General features: G+C 39.1%; 1 protein-coding gene across 5 annotated transcripts in view; it reads left to right on the top strand.

The window, feature by feature from the left end:
* The window catches only part of LOC132260261 (protein doublesex), a 72028-nt gene that overhangs the window by 42087 nt on the left and 8293 nt on the right, over positions 1-21648 (top strand). For 4 of the 5 annotated variants that reach the window (XR_009468357.1, XR_009468358.1, XR_009468356.1 and 1 more), the window contains 3 exons: positions 7407-7550; positions 7982-8794; positions 15345-15667. Coding sequence is in view for 1 of the 5 variants with exons in the window: in XM_059758272.1 (XP_059614255.1) it covers positions 7407-7550; positions 7982-8073 (236 nt within the window). In the remaining 4 variants the exon portion in view is untranslated. Of the gene's footprint in view, positions 1-7406; positions 7551-7981; positions 8919-15344; positions 15668-21648 lie in introns of those variants that run through there. The other variant, XM_059758272.1, reaches the window with a different exon arrangement.

The raw sequence follows: 21648 nt of genomic DNA, 5'->3' as shown, positions 1-21648 counted from the left end.
GGGTGCTTCACTCACGCGGAACGTGTGACTAAATTATTCGGAATAATGCCAGGCAAATGACAGTGAAGAAATATACAGAGTGTTTGAGAATGCGAATAGGAGATGTGGGACATAAAATGGGCGGGGCATTCGAGTGGGCGGGGCGTCTATGATTTCTCGAGCACTCTTAAGGATTTGTTATCTTGTAGCACTCGTCTCTGTGGTCAAGAATAATGGCTTTCTGCACAAGCTCGAAGTTGTCTTTAATGTATATCCTTGAAAGGTGCATATCATAATGAATATGAGGCGGAGCTTACAAGTAGGCGTAGAGCAGGAATTAATATAGTCACTCCTTTTAGTGATAAAATATGTTTACTTACACAGAAAATAGATGAGTTTTTAACGAACACATTGAACTTTATACCCTTTGATTTTCTGATCACTTGTTGAAGAAATGTGATTCTTTGTTCGGCGGCGTGTCAAATATTCAGTTTGCCTATGTTAATTAGTACTTTTGGATGACATGTGAAATTGTGTGGCTCAAAGAGTTTCTTGGGTGAGAAGTTGCGATGGCAATAAAGTCTAGACATAATAAAATCCAGAGTTTAGTAAGACATTTCTACTATTTTGGTCGTTTTTCTCTTTGCCACTATTTTCCTCACGTCGTGATGAAGATGTGGCAAATGTCCGAGGATTTATTACTCTCTTCCCTGTGAAATCTTTCAGGACCCTTTATGTGTACACATTTGTATATTAATCAACAGTCTTGTGAATTTACAAGTCATAGTATTCTTAGAAGAAATTGCACAAAATATCTCCGATCATGACATTTAATTAGAAAATTCCAGAATATTATCACCACTTTGCCTAGTTTGTGGACTCTCACATCAGCAATTCTCGCTCGCGATGACCAATAGAGACATTTATTGCACCGAGAGGACAAGTTAGCAGATTTCAATTGACACAGAACCACTATCAATTAAACAGTGGGATTAATCCCATTACACTTTAAATGCATATCTGCCACTATTGATAATATTTCATTGTCCATGGCAGGGAATGCGTTAATAAATATTTTACGACGCAGCGTCGCTCTCGAGACTCTTGCGATCCATCCTCGATGTCGTGCCATCTCGCCTTGAAATTATTACTTATGAGCAATATAGTGTATGTGTGATTGCAATAAAAATGCAAACTTTCGCATGTTATACGCGCTCTTCCTTGTCAATTTCCAGAGCGCAGAATTCGCGGGAAAAATTTTACGACACTCTATAAGCATTTTTCCACCGAGGACATTTCTAAGATACGCGAGGGAGAGTTTGAGGGCTAAAGAGAAAAAAAAAATGTATAAAGTTCAACTTGTTAATAATAAAATTTAATTTATTCCCTCCCTTTCGCTTCGACAATGTCGGTGATAAAAATGTCTGTCTATACACAGGAGTGAATTTTCCAATTGACTGCCAACCCTTCGCGAACTTCCGTCTGAATCATCCTCTCGTGTCCTTTGTCTCACAGAAACTCGGCTGCATCCTCTTAATTCATTGCAGCCCATCTAATATTCATGGTCTCGATAACAAGACATGAAAACCGCTGACTTTTCATGCCAATCACTTTTATTGACCACAAATATAAATTTGATGTAAAAGGTGCATTACAGACGCGTATTTGCCGGAGTGACTTTTTGCCATCCTTAGAAAATTGAGGCGATGGAGGTGGAATAAAAATTTTACGACTCTTCTAGTTTAACTCCAGAAAGTGTTCTTCTTGTTCGCAATTTATCTTCTTGAGCCATTCCACTCAAATTGATTTAAATATCGCTTCCAGGGAAGACTTTCCAAGACAGTCAACAATCACATGGAGGAATTTCCCGGGAAAGAGAAAAGAAACAATAGCGCGTATCAATTGGAAGGAATGATTTTAATGGTGTGAAATTATACAATATGTATGTGTACATTCATACGCCCACCGGCGAGCACTGAATGATGAAATCCTTCCTCGTTCGCTGGCTGTAAATCATGTTCGGGAGTGAATGGAAGTGCACGGAAGAAGCTGAAAATAGAGGCTCGCAAACCGCACCAATTCAAATTACATCTTCTCTCAATCTTTCACACTGTTGCACCTCATGATGAGAAAAGGGAATGTGTGTTGATTTATTAATACACTTAAATATAAATTCATTCAATCTACATGCCAAAAATGTACACTGAACTTGAACTCTGCCGCAAATTTATTTTCAATTTACACCGCGGATAATTTTCACTTTGTACTTCATCGTGTAATCACGATGCGCTTCCACATCTCATGTATCATCCTGGTGTTTATGTAAACCTGTCTTGAACGCGTGTTGAGTGTCTGCTTCGATACTTTGATTGAGAACAATCCCGCATCCGCAGTTTTGATGTACACCAGTCAGCAAGGTTATTATGTTTCAATTGCATACGCAAATGACCTCTAGAATTCGGCAAGCCTGAAGGGTTTGAATCATTCATTTCGCTTTTCAGTTGAATATCTTCTTCGCCAAGTTGTGACCCATAATTTCAGTTGGACCAATGTTGATGAATATCATTATCTGAGTCGAGCATAAAGTTCTTGAGTAGATCTTTTCTCTACCAAATGTAGAACCGCTCAAATCCAAACTCATTTGCAAGTCATTGTAGCTTTACAGTTTTTGTATTTCAGTTCGTAAAGACTATAAATTATGGTTGCAACTTTACGCTTTTCGTAAACCAATCTTAAGGAATTTCCAGGAGTTTTTGGAGATTACCGAGGAATATCTTGGATGCAAAGAGTTGCAAATGCTTTGGGAAGTCAATCAGTTTTCTTGCGAAAAGTCAAAAGATGTCCAGAAACACATAACCTCAATCTGGTGCATTGAAATATGCACAAAGAATCTACATTAAATCATCATGATTGCCTTGGTTGTAACGTGAATTTTTTGGCTTCTGATGTGTTCATGCGATTAAATATATGAATTGGCTTCAGACGTCAAGGTTTAAAAGGTTTGAGGGGTGTCAGGGGATAAATTCTTCACTTTCGTAATTAATATGAATCGTAATCTCACAAAACCTTTTTACAAATCGATATTTTTGACAGCTAATTTGAAATTTTTTGAAAGAAAAATTGCTACGACGCCTTAGATTAATTTTCTTCCTGAAGGTTGAATTTTATACTTTGGTTCTAGCATTTTTTTTTATTCCAGGACTATTTAAAACAGAGCTCAAATTTTGAGTAAAATTTAACCAAAATCATTCTCTTTGCCTTTTTCTGTTGATCTGAAATACTCTTGAAGATAATTGGATTTTATCAAAAGAAAATAATTTTTATTTTTCGTGCCAATCGAGAATTCAAGCCGAAGTTTTCCGACTGACCTTCCATGGAAGAAAGAATGCCTTTCTGCACAATGTGCATGATTTTACAAAGAAGTACATGACTCAATATAATTTTGTGTGCGGACAAATTTTACGAGGCACTTTTGTGTGTGCCGTGAAACGTACGAAAAAACAAGAAACCAACCGATGCAGATTGTTACCCTCAACCATGGAACCCTATAATAATAACAAAATTGTGGCTTTGTATCGTTTTACGATCCAATTAGCGTACACATAGTGAGTAAGTAGACCTCTTAACAATAATGTCTAAGTTGCGAGGCCCTTTTTCGAGCCGATATCTTCATGACACTGGACGATATTCTGAAGCTTCGGCGCGCTTTTGTTGAGCAGCGCAAAATCACGAGGCTGTCGGACAAAAGAATGGGATTTTCTGGTGATGAGTGGAGGACTTTTTTGGGCTCTCTCTCTGAATGGGATTTGCCGGGCAACACACGAAAGGAGGACCCATTAAATGTGCAATTTCTCCTTCATCATGAATGGACGAGTCATGAATTTTATTTGTCTACTAAATCATATGCAGTATTGCAAAGTAGTATTTTATATTTTACGTTTCTGTTTATTACTGCCATAACCCAAGGATAATTATACCTATCGCGAAGTTTGGAGTGTGTATGCGGCAGAGAGAATGAAATGGTGCATTCCTCAGGCGAAGGGAAAACACTCAAGCACACAAGGGGAAGTTATCTGGTCAGACTAGGAGATTTTAAATATCAATTTGGAATCAATAAAACAAATGCGGAATAATCTCTGCGTGAGAATTGTCCACACAATTTGCTTGACAATTAAAATTCTTCCATTTATTTCCTGGATTCGATGGGTTTAATATTGAGATTAAAAGACACTTTACTACATTCTGCACTTCCTCACCTCCATCAAATTATTCTGTGCTGTTTATTGTTGGCTCTCTTATTTCCACACTCAAAGCGATCTTCGCGCGGAGACTATTTGATTTTCCTCCACACTCAAAATAGCTTGAGTTATTGTGGTTATTTTGCGCAGAGTTTAAAATACATATAAAATTAAATAGGGAGTAGTAAAAGAAGTACAAGAATTTTTATGTCTTTCTAAGGAAATACACACTCCGCATGGCTCAAAGGCCAAAGCAGAGGAAGAGTAATGTTTGCGAATTTCTCGCAGTCACCGCCTACAAAATATTAAATTCTCGGCAAAAGATGGGGTTCAACACATTAAAACTATGTATGCGCGAGAGATTCCACGACTCGCGGCACAAAGTGCAACTGGAAGGCATCATAATGAGTTCTCGGTATGGAGTGAGTCTCGCTCTGGCTCACTCGCAGGCCCAAAGAGAAGTGTCCGTGTATAATTTTGCAATCGTAAAGCGTCATTTGGAAAATGCAGCGACAAACATAAAATTTGATAGCAATCAATCACTGAATGTGTTTAAATTATACACCCTGCATTATAAACTTGGGCGCTGAGACGCTTTTTGCACACTTAATCTCGAAGATTGCATTCCGGGTCACTGGATTGCCCTAATCTTGTTAGTGCTGCACTCAAATGTGATTCAATGCAACCCTTCTGCGCTATCCCGGAGTCTTATTAACTTGTTGAATATGTCTGTGATGCAGAAGAACCGTTCAGATTGATTGTCCTCATGTGGCAGCGATAAAATCCAGTCATAAATATGCACCGCAATGGCGTTGTTTGATTAATTGGACGTCGTACCGAAAAACGGGTTGATATCTCCGAATGGTTGCATACTTGAGTCTCCTGAGATTCAGCATTTACAACTGTTCTCTCTGATTTTGTCCGCCTTATCGTGTTCACTGGGCAAATGGGGTTTTGGAAGAGAAAAGTTGAAATTCAGGAATTTTGCGTCTTGTCGATCAATTGACTGAATTTTAGGGTGAATTTAGAAACTGTGAGTCTTCTATAAACTTGTAGATCAGCTTCAAATCCTCCGTGTTTCGAAAAGTTAACCATTCAGAATCTTTCTAGTTAGTTATCTTGAATTGATCTATTCCGTTAGAGGCTGTGAAGCCATCTTTCAGGGCCAAAATGTGTCTTTCCCTGATTCTCTCGATGTCCTGAAATCGCTCGATTCCCGAGTTTTGATTCCACAGAGTGCTGGAATGAAGACATTGCACACATAAATCCTGCTAGACGCCAACATCGCCACTCGGAATCGGAAGTGTGCCCAAAAATCTGGGACTGCGCCGACATGGCGAAAAGACTTGAAAACTCGCGAAGTACTGCATTGAATCCTTTTATAGTCATCTTGTGTGCATCTCTTCAGCACCCTCGATGGGCGAAGTGCCTTTTGTTTGGGGAGAGACTGGGCCTCCCTCCGTCCGCCAATTCCCCCGTGCGATCGCATTGAAACATAAAAGCTCTCAAGCAGAAATGCAGCACTTCTTTTTTCTCTCTCGCTCCGTGTATTCGTTTCATTCGTTCGTTTATAATAAAATGTATGGTTTGCCATAAAACATTTTACTACTTCCTCAACTTTCCTGATGACGCTCCCCGCGACTCACACCCCGTGGCAGTTGGCACAAGTGCTGGGATGCCTCTTTGGGGCGCACTGGCTGCAATTGATCCGCGCGGCGGGGGAGCGGGCCCGCGGGGGTGGCAATTGCGAGCCCCCGTGCGGCGTGAGAGCGAGATGGGGATGTAATTCAGGCGTTCCGACACGGCTTGCGTGCTGGCTGAGCTGCGCCAAAAGCCGTGGAGAGCCATCCACGTGGTCTCGGGAGAGTCGGCGAGGCACATGGCATTAGCTGCACCGCTCATTCCCACGGCCGTTAGAGGCAGCATTATGGGACAGAGCATAGTGTTGTGGTACATAGAGCCGAACACTACAGCATATTCTCTCTCAGCATTATGCCACTCTCGAGCCATGTACAAGAGGGAAACACTTGGCAGTAGGGAGAACGCTTGCGACCAATGAATCGAAAGCTCCGCCTCGCCTCTCAGCATCGCCACGCGCGCTCTTTTCCACACTATCGCCTCCAATTTCATCGTCTTTTCCCACTTTTCCATCTAATACTGGTTTTCCCCGAGTCCCTGGCCCGGCTCCGGCATGTGACAAATGATCTCACTCTAATCATCAATCAAAAATGCTTCCTCAATAAAATATTAATGAACTTTCATTGCAATCAATTTTATATGGCAAAGTCATAAGTTTGATATTTCAATAGTTGGTGGCAGAAACGCTGGTTTTTCAGGCTTGTGCCACCAGGATTGCTGACTGTAATTGAACAGTAATACGCCTTACTTGGTGATATTATTGAAATCGTGGGTGGTTTGCATTTCAATTTTCATCTAACGCTGTACTTTCAAATGGCGCGGTTATAAATAAATTCATAATAATTGAAGGCTTAGACACTTTACAATAGCATTGATTTGTCACTAAACAGCGAGGTGTGCTTTCTAAGGCACAGACTGGCACAAACAAGATGTTCAGCTTGAACAATCGATATATTTTCATCACAAATGCACCGATAAACATCTGCGATATCCAATATTTTACTCAAAGTCGTCAATATCGTCACTATCAGTCGCAAATTGGAGAGATGTCTGAGAATAACGCACGCTTTTGGACATACTTAGATTGTTATCATTGACTGGTGCTGATCACCTTGTGATTTTCAATAAATCAGTGACACGAGCAAAGAAAATTGCAAGTCAAACTCAAGTAATCTCAAGTGTGTGTGGCAGCTTTAACGCCACTCCACATTCACTGCCAGACACCAGAAATGGCTTAGAAACTCTGCCAATCACTGGATTTCTCGTCAAAGACAATTATTTCAATTTAATATTATGTGCCTTTGTAAGGAAGACGGAAAGAAAAGATGCCTTCGCGAGATCAACACGAAAGGCACTTAGGACAGATAACAGATTTGCAATAACTTTGCACTGGACGCACCTTTTCATATGTGATCTTTGATTTTAATGGAAGCTAATGATAGAGTGCAACACGTTAATACTTCCTTCGCGACTATTCATTAAATGACATGCCGTAAATGCTGGGATTCTGTTGATGCACTTTTTAACGTTCGGCTCTTTTTCTCTTCCCAGGTCAAAGCTCCGAGGTGTTCTTCGACAACTGTCAGAAGTTACTGGATAAATTCAATTATCCTTGGGAACTGATGCCCCTCATGTATGTGATCCTGGACAATGCCAATGTGGACGTGAGAGAAGCGGCACGAAGGATTGAAGAAGGTTTGCATGCTAAAATACCACTTGATTCGTTGATAAATTAAGAGATGTTTCGCAATTTGTTAATACTAAAGAAGTTAATGTACAATTTTAATATGTATAGAACATTAGCGTAAATTATATGCGGGCATTAATTGCATCTTGCCAGCAATATCGAATTTTATTGCACAGAGCGGCAAAGAATATTGCGTTACAAGCTTTACTTAATCTAGTCGCATTGGAGAAAAAAAACCATCTTGTTTCGACATTTTATGGATTCAAGACTTTGTCTGAAAAACATGTAATTTTAGTTTTATTCAGGAATCATTTGGCTCAATAAGTTTCTAATTCGGTAGACAAGCTTAAGATCTTGTCCTCTAATATAGGAACCTAATAATGGTGGGATTTTTATTTTCGAAAGCTTGCTAAACATGATTCTTCGCTCCACAATCTAGGTCAATGCGTAGTGAACGAGTATACTCGAATGCATAATCTGAACATGTACGATGGAGCCGAATTGAGGGGCTCCACCCGACAATGTGGATGATAATCAACCGCGGGCTATTTCATGTGTTGAAGAGCCTTTCATCAATCAACATCTGAGAGGATATGCAAATGAAGCAACACATATTTTATTGCTCGATCACTCGTAACACACCTAAGTTCAAATTACAAGATTAAGAGTATCTTTATCCCAAGGATCGTTTTTGCGGTTGCAGCCAAGGTTGGCGGCTGCACTCGTGCTATTTTATTTGTAGATTTTAGTCTTATCCACTAAGTGTACATAAACTTATGCGTGTACGGCCGAGTTTTCTTTAGTCTCTTCATCACAATCATCCTTAGTGCTTAAACTCCTGTGCTTCGGACGCAAAGGACGCATTTTTGCTCAGAGCCCTTGTGGATAATTATTGTTTTAAATGATTATTTGTGAGTAGATATTAGTATTTGCGGTATTGTGAATGTTGGTGTTAAAAGTGAATTCTTCAATCAACACAAAATCTTCAATCAACATCACCAATCAAGAAACTCACGTGGACTTCTCCAATCAACTTGTCGGCGAATGAAAATCAATCAACACGAATCAATTTCAATACAATTTCCAACGATATTTCACGGCGGAGATGAAAAATGGGCAGCATTGCATCAAAATTGACAACAATAAGAAGTGGATGGCTGTGGAAAAGAAGATTGCCAGCAAAAGAGCGGAACGCGAGAGTGAGAGAGAAAAAAGTGCAAGGAGAAAAGCCATTAATGTCCAGAGGCGAATGGTAAGATGTTTGTAGTCAAAGTATGCGAAAATGCTTTCACGGGGAGTGTAATTAATTCTCTCTCTCTCTCCCTAAGAATTCATATGCACATTAAACGTAATCATAAAAGTTGGAAATAAATGAACTTCTTGTTTTACTCCAAAGCTCATAACGCGCCCTTTTCGATGCAGTGGGAAATTTTTATATTAAAACATGCCAAGAGTGCAATAAGTAATTTCATACTCCTAATCTCTTTTTCATCAACACCTCTTTTCTCTTGCACACTTTTTTATCCGCCCCAGCACAAAAGTTATTAGCCGAGGAGATTTCTTTTGTAACTTCAGAAAAGCTCTTCTGTCTTGTTCTGCTGTACAATTTTCTCACTCTCTCCCTCAGTGCCTTTGAATTTCTGTTTTATTGTGTTCCATTTATATCCAATGCTTCAGTTTCCCTTCATTCTTCCGATGAAAACCATTGGGAAAAAAGCTCTCTCGAGGTGTGCTGAAGAGGCTGATGGATTTGCAGAGCAATTTCAATTTATTGCACGATAATTAATAGCGAAGGAATAAAAGAACTTGTTACACACTGTTAAGGAAATATATTTCTTCTCTGAGAATCTAGCATATTTTCTGAACTCTGTAGCACAAGATTTTCGTCATTTTGCATAATCTTTCTTTCTGGTAAATCACCTGCAAGTGGCTGGGGAACAAGCGAGTGTTTGAGTTGATCCAATGCATAAATTTGCTTGCATTCGGTTGACAAACACATCCTTATCAGCAAATAGGTGGCAGAAGACGATAGCCTCGCCATACATTCTAGCTACAAATAGCAATCGAAGCGGGCAAGTTAGTCTGCGACAAAATCCATATTGAGCGGCCGAAGCTGGTAAATTGTCAATGAATGTCACTTCCAGTTATCATAACGCATTTATTCTTGCGGAGCGAATGAACAATAATGAGCCTATTTCCATGCGACAGGCCACATATTAAATGTATGAGCGGTGCATAAATTTTCGCCATCGAGGATGTTGTGACTAGTCAATTGGACAGCCATCGAGAGATGGACAAGTGAATGCCTGAAGAAATGGTCAATGAAGAAGTCAATTGCCCCACACCAGAGGCGTCGCTGATGCCAAGAACGTCCACAACTTCCCACAACAAAGTATCGAATGTTTCCGCGGATAATTGCCCTTCACTCATCATTAATTCGCTAAAATATGACGAGGAACATCTCCATATTGCCACACATGAGTGGCTCTGACCGCACTCATGTCAATCAATTGATCAAATTTCGCTCGAAGACACTCGCGGAGAGGATATCGATTTGGCCGCGAAGGTGGCAAAGTGCTCTCGAGGAAGCGCATCACAGCATTTGCGTACAAGTTTCCTATTTATAGACAATAACATCTCAAATTGCCAACAATAAAAATTGCACTGTACAATTTTACGAGGCTCTATGTGATATAATACGTGAGCCATAAGATAAATACCGCTGCAACGCCAAGAACATCGGCTGTCAGTTGAGGGGAAAAAAGTTCAAAAATTTCCATGCCTTGTCAACGTCAAATTACTCTCGCAACAGCTATTTTTCCAGAGAAAATAGCGTCAAGTGAGCATAAAATACATCATGCTGGATATTACATATATTCTAATTAATAAAGATGGAGTTAAATAGGCAGATTGGAGCCTCTTCGAAGCACTCGACAGCCTATAAATTACATTTATGTACGCACATAGTTGCTTGAATACATTAAATTTTACTTACATATTTGTTAGGTGCCAATTTTATGATAATGGAACAGGATCGGTTACTTAACTAATATTTTGCAGATTTTATGCTTGAGCCAAGGAAATTCGTAGGTGTTTTGAATGTTTATTTGAACAAATTTATCTAATAAAGAAAATGTGTAGCAAATTGTTTCTTTTCAAATAAAGAAAATAATCTCTCAATATTATTGCTAAAGTTTCAAGCATTCTTTTCACAAGTTTCCGGAGTATTTTAAATAGAATGTTATTGTTAAGCTTCTTTTGTGCACTGCAAACAATTATTTCACCTATTGAATAGGACAAGGGGGAGATAATATGCCTTAAATGTGTACACCAATTACAGCACTTGATATTTTTCGACTGTTTGCACATTAATTCTTGGATTATTAAAAGAAAAACCGTAAAGTTTTTATGCAAGTTTCTGAAAAAATTCACCTAAAATCGCTTTTTCAGGTATGTTTTCCAACCATAACATCAAAATATCACTAAAAGATCCTCAAAGACTCAATTTGAAAGCTTTCTAGGTCGTAAAATCATCTCTTATGATTGTCAATGAACTCAAAATTGCTGATTCACAGTCAAAATTGTCCAGAAAGTCTTCTAAATGAACATTTTCCAAGTCGAAACGACTATTTTTGAGGTTATGTTATACTTCGATTCAATTTGTTTATCACATGAAAATGCTTAATTCTAGCTAATAACTAACGATCTTCCCGACTTCTGTCCGTGATTAGTTAGATAACCCAAAAAAGGATTTTTATTATTGATTCTGCTTAAAAATCTATGAAAATCTAAAGAATAGGGATAATTTCTCAGTAAAATAAGCGCTAAGAAAAGGAATGGAATGAAAAGGAATGCTTGGCTGTACACCACTTCTGACTGCATTATCTCCCCTTGGGAATAAGGCAAAGGTAAAAATATCTAAGCAGGAGAAATTTGAATAATATTTTTCACTCAAAGATCTTATAAATATTTCATTTCTGTGGCGAAAGATCATCAGCAAATAAACAATTAAGCTTCTGCGGCCTGATCAGAATTCACATAAGCATGATTTACATGTGCAAAAGTCAGAACAAGCAAACTTCCTACTCGTCTGTCCATCAGTATTCTGGCATCGCGAAAATGTTGTAAGTGATGCATTTAGGGGAGACATGACTGTGGCATCCGAGCGATTGAAAATGGAAATCCACGCGCCAGTATTGAGTGCGCTATAATAAATTATTCATGCAATTATATGTAGTATTGTGAGACAAAAAGCACAAAGTAATAAAATAGTGGGGTTGACTGTAACGGAATTATTAGTTGGCCTAACGTGATATCGAGTCAATCAATTATCACTTTGGTTCGCTTGTTTGTTGGCTGCAAGATGGACTGTTTTGCGACACAACAATGAGTCATAATTTGATTTTTATATGCATGCATATGTATAGGGAAAATTATTGGTAATTGCCGTGATGTACATTCCCAATAAAAGTTCATTCCGTGTGCCATAATTTTGGGTGAATTATGTCGAAGAGTGTAACTGTATTGTATTTATTTGCTTGGCATTGTGTGAAACAATTATGAAATTTTTATCGCTAATTGGACTGTAATTCCGTCAATGTGAATTTTCAATTGGTGAATTAAATTATTGGGCTGTTCAATTAAAATAAATTTTCAACAATGTGTCCAGACATATTAGACTTTTTTCGCCCTTTTTTTTCAAGAAGCAATTTGCATTTAATCGGTGGCAAACTATCAATTTCACTCTTTGTCTCCTGTAATAGTTCAAAGACTATAATTGGACAGTGACGCTGAATATTAAATTGCCATTTGTCGAGGGTGGTTGAACTTGTAGGCTGGAAATTTAGCGCAAATTTCTCCCTTTCGGAGCTGCAGTTCTTACGTTGAATTTCCCAGAAGAGATTGGCTGGCAAAAAGACGACGAGAGTTCGTTAAAATCTCCGCATGAGCCCTCAATGATTTCACCATTGCGGGACAAACTGAATTCATTCCGTCGAATCATCCTTTTACAGCATCTTCACTCTGTCTCCGTGGGGTGACAGAGCATTGAAGGCGAGACCACCAAAAGCATCAACTGCAGAGCATGAAAGGAAATTCTTTTTTCTTAGCTCTCGTCTGGCAAAAACTTTTTATTGGATAATAACTCTTCGACGGCATAAAGACGCGGGGAATATTGCTACAAACTCTCTTTAAGTTGCCACTCTGGCAGTCAAAATGCTCCTTCACAATGAGGCTATCATTCATTTTAACAGCAAAACCGAGAGGCTCAACAATGGCATCATGCGATAGACAATAATAAAAAGGTGATACAGAATTAATCCAATTCATATCCCCATTCTTTTCATTCGTGCCACAACTGGGCGAATAGGATTTTCACCTTCGAGATGACGTTAAAGTGCTCCCATTAATTAATTGCGATGTTCGAGAAAATGTTTAGGAATATGTTTTCTATCGCATTTGCACAGCCATACAAATCACTTTTATGGCAATCTTTTGTTATTGCAGCGCGCGTTTTGCAAGGGAAGAAAGAGGAAAGAATATTCATCAGACATTTTTTTAAATTATCAAATGCAATCACTCATTGTGCGCAACTCAATAGAGAATAAGAACAAATTATTATTATGTGAATTCTACATAAAATTTTTGCAAAAGATCGAAGCATTGTGTGGCGTGACATTAAAGTTGAAGTCAATTAAGAGGCATGTTGTGTAAATACGCGTTCTGCAGCTTGGCAAGGTGATTTTCTTGGGCAAATGCAATTAGAAGAAAAACGATCACTGCAAGTATACTTTAAGTACAAATTAAACACTTTAGAATTGTCCTCTTCGATTTTATGGAGATTGAAATTTTACTATTTAATGCCTCTTTTATGTTTATTCTAAACATTTTTCCTCTGAACATGTAAAACGGTTTGTGCAATTACGACTTAAGAGGAGAAGTGTTCATCCGGTGTTTTTAATCCTTTTGCTTTGTGAAAAAAAAATAAATGATGAAATCATCAAGATAAGCCATTTAGAAGTGTGTATTTCGAGATATTTGCTGTAATTCGCAGAAATTACTCTTCTTATTCGGGACATTGCTGTATCTTTTAAGTCTGTTGGTAGCAAAATTGTGATGTTTACTAATAAGTACCGAGTGACACGGCGTAAATATTTATATTGCTTGTACTTTTCTATGTCGGCACATCTTATTTCAAGTTCAAAATTTACAGTCTGTGTGTCCAAAAGCGAGAGCAAGGATATTTGCGCTCATATTTGTAATTTCATCTCCAACTCTCTTCATAAAGATAAATTTTATGCGTATTTACTTAGGTAAAGTCAAGAAGAGCGCAAGGAAAGCGCGCCAATATATGAATTTACTAACTTAGAAGTGAAAGAGAGAGAGAGAGAAAAATAAAGAATGCAGAGACAAAAGTTCTGTGGAAACTTATATTCGCTTGCCATTATTAATTTACGAGGACTGCAGAGTGAATTTTTGGCCAATATCACGCCAGTGGAGTAGTGTGAGTATCCTTGCGAGGATGCATCAAACATGCAGAGTAATTACAATAAAGTTTACTTAGCGAGTTTCAGGGTGAAAAGCGATTTATGTGCATTTGTGCATAGTGACTTTTATGGGCCATATACCACCCATCAGCCATATCTATTCTTAAGGTGTACACATGGAGATTACAATATCTCATTTTCCCCAGCTCAATATAACGTGCCCTGGATGTTGAAACGGGGTGGAGTGAAATGGTTTGAAAACTAAAAGTTGAAATGTATTTTCCTTATAGTCAATTTTACGATCAAAACCCCGTCTTTTCCCGGACTCTTGCACGTTGAATTTTATGGATAAGCGTTTCCCAGTTATACACTTACACCTGATGATCGATTTTTCCCGCCTTTTTCCTCGCGCCAGGCAAAGCTGCAAACTTATTGCACACAATGACGCCTTGAGTTTGCATTTTTAATGGCTAATCTGTGGTTTTTGGCTTGCAAACGATTTTCATTTTAAATATTCAAGTGTGGAAAAGTGTTCGCTGCGTCTTTCAAACTCAGTCCAATTTTCACCTGGATGACAGTGTATTCTCTGGAAATGATTACTTCATTTATGCAATTATCTATAGATAATTGCACAGACATGGCCAAAAGGATAACCTTGTTGCCATTCTTGCAATTTTGTGATTTGAATTCATAGCCAAGGAGACTCAAATACCAGGATCAGTGATATTCTTAGGATCCGAATAATAAGCATTAGCCATTGAAGTTGGCTTGAATCCTGATTTGAGGACGCAAACTTGAGATGTAAAACGTGTAAAACCAAGAGAAAGGACAAAAACAAGTATGGAAAACTATCGGAAACTCCGAGGAAAGCTGTGTCTACTAAAACAGGACACTAAAATGGCACAATTACTGCCTTCTTGTCGTGAAGTTGAGTTGGAATGAGATCCAGAACGAATTTCATTGACAAAATTGCAATTAGATGAAGAATCTTGGCATTGAAATCATTGAAATTATAGACGGGAAAGGAATAAGACAACTGATTATTCTCAGGACTTCTGGAATTAGAAAGCATTCACCGATATTTCTACACATCAGAACAGGATAATCGTCCGTTCGTATTGAAGATGTTCAAGAAAGTGGCTGTAAAATATATGTGATCTAGTGTGGTTTGTCGCATCGAAGCTTTTCTATTCACTGTCTTCCAGCTGAAGACCTAAGAACTAAGCTTGAAGTGTTAGAGTTCTTAGTTCTTCACTCAGATTCCACGTTTGGGACCTCCACTGACTGTGGTACTGACATGACACACTTTCCTTGCAGCCATCAGCGTGTGTACGAGCAGAAGAGGGTATTTGCCGCCCCCTCCGCCGCCCAACCCCTACTCATCCTACTACTACACATACTTGGCGGCCTCCGCGAATCCATACTACAACGTGGAGGCGTTCCTGTCGTCGCAGCTGCAGAACAAGAACCTCAACGCGGAGAGCGGTCCTGCACTGCGGAACATCTCGGACTCGCCGCTGTCCTACTCATCCCTGCCTCTTCCCACTGCGCTACAGATCACGCGCCTGATACCAACGAGCAGCCTGGCCGGTGCATCGACGTAGCGATGTGTTCCAAATGTGATTCACCTAGTTGTAATTGTAAGTACTGCCCTTGCCAGCCACTGTAGAAGCGCCCGGAAGGAGCCGAATGTCCCCTGGTCACCTGAAAATGTGGGAGGGAAATTTAATTAAACACTTCCGTCAGCGCATTTTTTGCGACTCTGTTTGGCATTTGACGGTAAACAAGGCGACTCGACGCTTGAATTTATCCTTGGGGCCATAAAAGCTCCACTCAATATCATGTTCCTTTGTCCTGGGTGAAATTTAATTAATTCCCAAGGAGGTGTATTTAAGATGCGCTCGAGAATCCGGAGTCATTCGCTCGCTTCTCGCTGAGCGATAATATTTGACTGAATGAATTTATTAAACTTCTTCATAGCGATGAGGAGCTTTGGCGCGCGCGGAAATACGGAAAAGTGTCAGAGAAAATTGTCACGTGTCGTGCAACACGATTCCATCGAGTGGAATTTTAATTGATTCACTCCGATATGCTTTTTTCCTGCCATCGAGACAGTTTGTCAGTCAAAGACTCTTCTCTCCGCGTCCGACCGTCAATTAAATTACCTGCGGAGTAAATAAGGGGAAAGTGATACATTGTCTATAGCTATTGTGGAGCCTTGTCAGTGCGGAATTCAAATTGTGACTCTGAGATTCACCTCACACAAGCTTCCATTGAGGGCGATTTGACAATTTGATAGAAACGTGACTGATTTCCCTGGCCTCTGTTTTCCGCACCACGTCTTTGGCTTTGCTCAGTGAAATCAACACTTCCTCAGCAGAAGGGGGATTTTTACTGCCACGGGAAGTGTGGGAGGGACTCACAGTCATCCAATTACTCCTCATCCGAAGCTCTGCTCCACCGACACAAATACTCTTGGCTGAGAATGATAAAATTAGAAGGGGCGATAAAATGATGTCTGCAAAAAAGTTGACCCAAGAAAGTCTCTATTGAGCCATTCTTTCGCTTGACCTCGTTAAAGTGTTACTTGAACGCATTTTCTAGTAATTCGCCATCAATCCCTCTCCGCAATCATATTTAGTATGTCTCTTTGTCGATAGTTTTCATTGAGTATCTCTCTCTCTCTTTGATGATTTTATCGCTCTGGGAGATGCACATTGATCGGGGAAAATCTTTGTTTGTCGTGACAAATTTTGGGTAAATGTAATTCCGCCAAAAGCTACCCTCTAGGCGAATGTGAAGAGACTCCATATCCAAATGCACGCCCTCATTTATTCACGTGATTGAGTGCAGTAAACTATTTATAAAATCGATACAGTAGCAAAATGTTATGCCTCACCGTATCAACAATGTCGATAAATATGGGGAGAGGTTTTGTAATTTAGTCTCATCTCAATCCATCCACCTGAATTGCTGGGGCTCAAGTTGGCTGTGTGTGAGTGTTGGGTTAAAAGAGCTCCGCATTCGGACAATTCGTCCGGGGGATGTTTGAGGGTGAAATGCACCCACTCTCGGGAGAGTTGTCAGAAGAGTGCTGGAGCTTATCTTTCACCTCCACTTAATAGTTTGTTGCAAAGTGTATTTGCCACGCTGCCACCCCAGATATTCCGCATACTTGAGAATGGCAAATGAGCTTCTGGCTTGTTCCAATTTCCGTTGACTCTGTACTCATGCAAATACATTAATTGTGTGCTGAGTTGAGTCGTACTTAATGTGTCTTGTGTCTCGTGTGTGGCATTTTCGTCACCGCACAACAGCGGCAGCATTATTATTGTAAACATGCATCTCTACGGCCAAGTACACATTGTGCGGAACTCCTCAACTTGGCGAAAGAACACCAAGTTGTGCACATTGCGCTCGAGATGCTGATGGGACGCCCCATCGCCTCTGCCGGTGGGACAATGCAGCCACAGCTCGAGAGAGTGCATCGAGCAGGCATTCTGACGTGCATTTGGCAGATAGGAGTCACATTGTGTGAACTGTCCTCTGAGGAATTCTATTTGCACAGTTGCAGGGCGTGTTGTTCTGACCAAAGGTGACACTGCTGACTGCCGAAGGAATTCTAGGGGCTCTCAAGTGCTCAGCGAAGCGCCACTCGGCACTTTTCCGTTCAAATATCGATGACTGAATTTTTTTTAAGCTCATGTAAACTTAATAAGGCATGCTAACTGTAGAATAAACCATAAATGGGCGGGGCTTTCCAATAGGCGGAGTCTGAAATATTTCTCTAAGTGTATATTAGCTTCACAACAAGGGGGAGATAATATGCCCTTAATCTGTACACTACTTCGTGACACTTATGAACACTTTGAAAGGCATTTTCACCGCTTTTTCGACTCCTTAAACTTTTTCACGCACTCGTTTCTAACCTATCAGAATTTAATACAGATTTTACTGTCTTAATTTTCTAGTTTTGTCTTGAGAAAATGTTTAAAAGACTTCTAAACAAGTTGTGAGGTTATGAATTCAGCTTAAAAAAAATTCCTCTTGGGATAATTTGAATCCTTTCAAATCTGGAAATGAGTAAATAAAGCGAATTTTTCAATGTTTCTACAGGATATTGAGGTTAAATTTCCCACTTTTGAGCACAAACAGCGGATAAAACTAAGGATTAAATGACATTTAAGCTCGTTTCTACTATTTTAGCTCAACCAATCTGATGTCTTTTCACCGCAAACACTTCACATAAAGCTGTACACCATTTCCGACCGTAATATCTGTCCCTTGTTTTACAGTTCGACCCTAAAAAAATCTCTAAATGAGAATGTGTAATTAATTAGCACACTTCGCAACATGGAAAATGTCTAATCCTTCTCAAAACTGCTTCAAGTTCTCGTGTTAAGAGTGAAAATGAAATCAATTCTCACTATTGATCCTCCTCTGAACGTATGTTCATTTCAGGTTGAGTCTCGTGTAGTGTTAATTGAATTCATCGGTACAAAATTGTACAAGTTCTTTTTTATTTCATCCTCTCAACTTCATTAGCATAAGAAGACTTTCAGGCAACATTTCCATCTATTATTCCGTCACCCCGTTTGTCTCCTCGCATTCACACATCCACGCGATATTGTCCTCCTGTCTTTCAGCAAATATTCATGTGCGCGCCATGATATTTTCGAGAGTCGTAAAAATATGTCGCTGCTGTGTGGCGTTGATGGGAAGGAGGGACACGCAGGGATGTGTGCATGTCAGAGGAAAGTCATAAAAATTTGCATCAAAATTCATAGAATAGCATTGCTAAAAGATCCACGGAGAGATGCATTGTGTAACACCCCAGTGACATCATTTTATTCATTGATTCATCTCGAGGAATGCACACTTTCTTCGCAGCATCTCTGCGTATTTGCCTTTGGAAGTGCTGCAAGCAGTGCTTGTGATGATAGTGGGAAACCGTGGAACAAATTGACTCCTCAACACGCAGTCCATTTGTCCATTATTCCCGCTGGAGCTCATAAATTGAGCCACTCGAGAGTGCGCATGAATTTCAATGGACCTTTTGTGCGTCGGGAATTAGATCGTATTTTACCGAAAAAAGTCTGTCAAATAGACTCAAAACACTTCTTCGGTTTTATTGCCCCTTTTGGTGCCCAAATCTCTCAGCGACATTGTATATACAGACCAATTTCGAGAAGGGGAGAGAATTTCTCGTGTCCACGGATAAATGATGCTGATTCACATAATTGGAAAACGAATGCATTTGTATACAAAGTCGCTCGACGAATGGAGTCACTTAAGTGGAATCGAGTGAAAACAGTGATAAATTTGTGAGTTTTAAGATTATCCATTGCGGGCATGTTGATGGCAGAAATTATCTTTTCGCGCCTTTTTCAGCCGCCCAGCCAGAAATCTAAACATTCACCGCATTATTTATTTTATGCAAATCCTCTATATTAGATTACCAATGTCCGCAATACTTCTCTGTCCAATGGCGTAATTCCGATAAAAATGCCCCATTCGATGATATTTATGTGCAGCTAAAATTGCAAAAATAAGTCAATTCCAAATGAAAATTTACAGCCATTTAATCTTAACTTAATATCACGGATGAAATATAAATTAAACATGTTGTTGGTATATTTTTGGCAATTTATTCCTGGATTGGCTTTTTTTTTGCCCACCCACTTTCTGCGTCACTCTTCTTGGGGAATTGCGTGAAAGTTATCTTTGAAAAAAAAAATCTACATTTCTTAGTAACTGATTTATTTAACGGAAAAACACGAAAAATGCTGTTTTGATTTTTATATAGAGATTTTTATTCAATTTGCAAAATTTACTGTATTTCTTCATTTTTCTCTTCACACTTGGCTTGAGTCGTTCATAAATCAGTAACACAATGTTTTCGGGATGTGGAGAAGCGTTAGTTTAAATTCTCTGTTCAAAAGTTGTCATCTTATGCAATTTCCCACGATTTGCGTGCGTTGTGTGGAAACTAAGGAGAAAATTGTGAGTAAATTGGATTCTATTTTATTCTTAAATCGTATATAATTCTTGAGAATTTCTCCCGCTGTTCCTGCAGAAAACAATTGATCACATTTTTTTAAATATTCATGTATGATTTGCAATCCGCATTCTGTGAAACTGTGTATTCGTTTCATCCCTGATTATGAAATTCTACCCCAATTGATGAGCAGTGCGACGGATTAGCTTGCATTTCTCGTATTATGTTGACGATTTGCAATGAAAACACTTCACCGAATATCACAGCAATGTTTGCATGACTGCCATTATTTTATGTTGTGTGTGATAAATCGAAATTGAAATTGTTTCCATTCAAGAGATTTGCATCGTTTTTTTTTGTGGACTCATTCGATTATTGGATTGACTTTTTTTCTATTCAACCAATCACAATTAAAAAAAATATGCCACGAAATTACCCACGCTTCTCGTGGATGAAATTTTGTGCAAAATGAAAATTGTGGGTGGGGGAGAGTTGAAAAAATGCGCAGAAATATTTGCTGGCCATCGCGAGAGAGTGCGAGAGAGAGAGAGAGATGATTTCTCTATATTCAATAATCGCCCCAGAGATTTTCGTGGTCATTAATTTTTGAGAGCGTTTCGCCAAATCTATAAAATTCACATAAAAATGTATTTAAAATGCAATTATGTTCCAACCGGCGGGATATTGTTGGGTCAGGAGTGAAAGAAAAAAGCGAATTCCCTCACAAATTATGGAACTACAACTATAAAAGTCTAAAGTGAAATATTAATTTTTGTGTACCATTTGAAAAGCTATGCACTCAACTCCACCCCACAGTCGGCAGAAGTTATAGTTGTATTTCAGAAAAATCATATTTTTAGAGAAGATTGAATTTTGCTCCGCCACCCCTTCCGAAAGCCAGCGTCATGTCAAAGAAAAGGCATCTCAATGTCTACAAGTCGGCGCAACTTTTACGACTCCCTTCGCAGAACACGATCCCCTGGCAGTTGGATAATTTATTGTTTTGTGTTTAATTTGAAATACAATTTATTTGGCGGAAAAGATGGAACCCCCTCTCGAGAGGCCATCATAAAAGATGCACAGCAAGACGACTGATCATTAGCCTTTCTCTGATGGCCATCAAAAAGTTCTCCGCTTGGGAATTTCCTTCAGCGATCAAGGCAAATCACTGAAAACAACCCGACAAAACCCACCCCATATTGTCCCATTGCGTCAACCACAACAAATTAGTGCAATAAAACACAGAAATTCGTCATAGTCAAACAGAGTGAGTCGATTGAAATGTCATGGCGTTGATGTTTCCCTTTTTAAGTGCTGACAATTGTGAATATTCGAATGGAATTTCTTATAAGAACCTCTTGTCTTAACACTCCTTTTAATATACGATAAGATTCGTATTTGAACTGTTTGTTTTTACGGTTTAAACATTTCGGCAAGTAAATTGAAAACGCTTCTTTGATAAAAATATATATTTTAGATTTTCCTGAAATGTTTTTAGACGCTGAATGAATATATTTGTCGTACCTTTTAATTTTTTCACTTGAAAACTCTTTAAAAAAAATTTCATATAAACTATGAAGAGTTGATTTTTAAAAATCGTGTCGATAAAACGAACCCAAACAC

This window comes from Phlebotomus argentipes, unplaced genomic scaffold (genome assembly GCF_947086385.1).
Source record: "Phlebotomus argentipes unplaced genomic scaffold, Phlebotomus argentipes genome assembly scaffold_18, whole genome shotgun sequence".
Taxonomy (NCBI): Eukaryota; Metazoa; Arthropoda; class Insecta; order Diptera; family Psychodidae; genus Phlebotomus; species Phlebotomus argentipes.
This window is presented reverse-complemented; position numbering and strand designations above follow the sequence as displayed.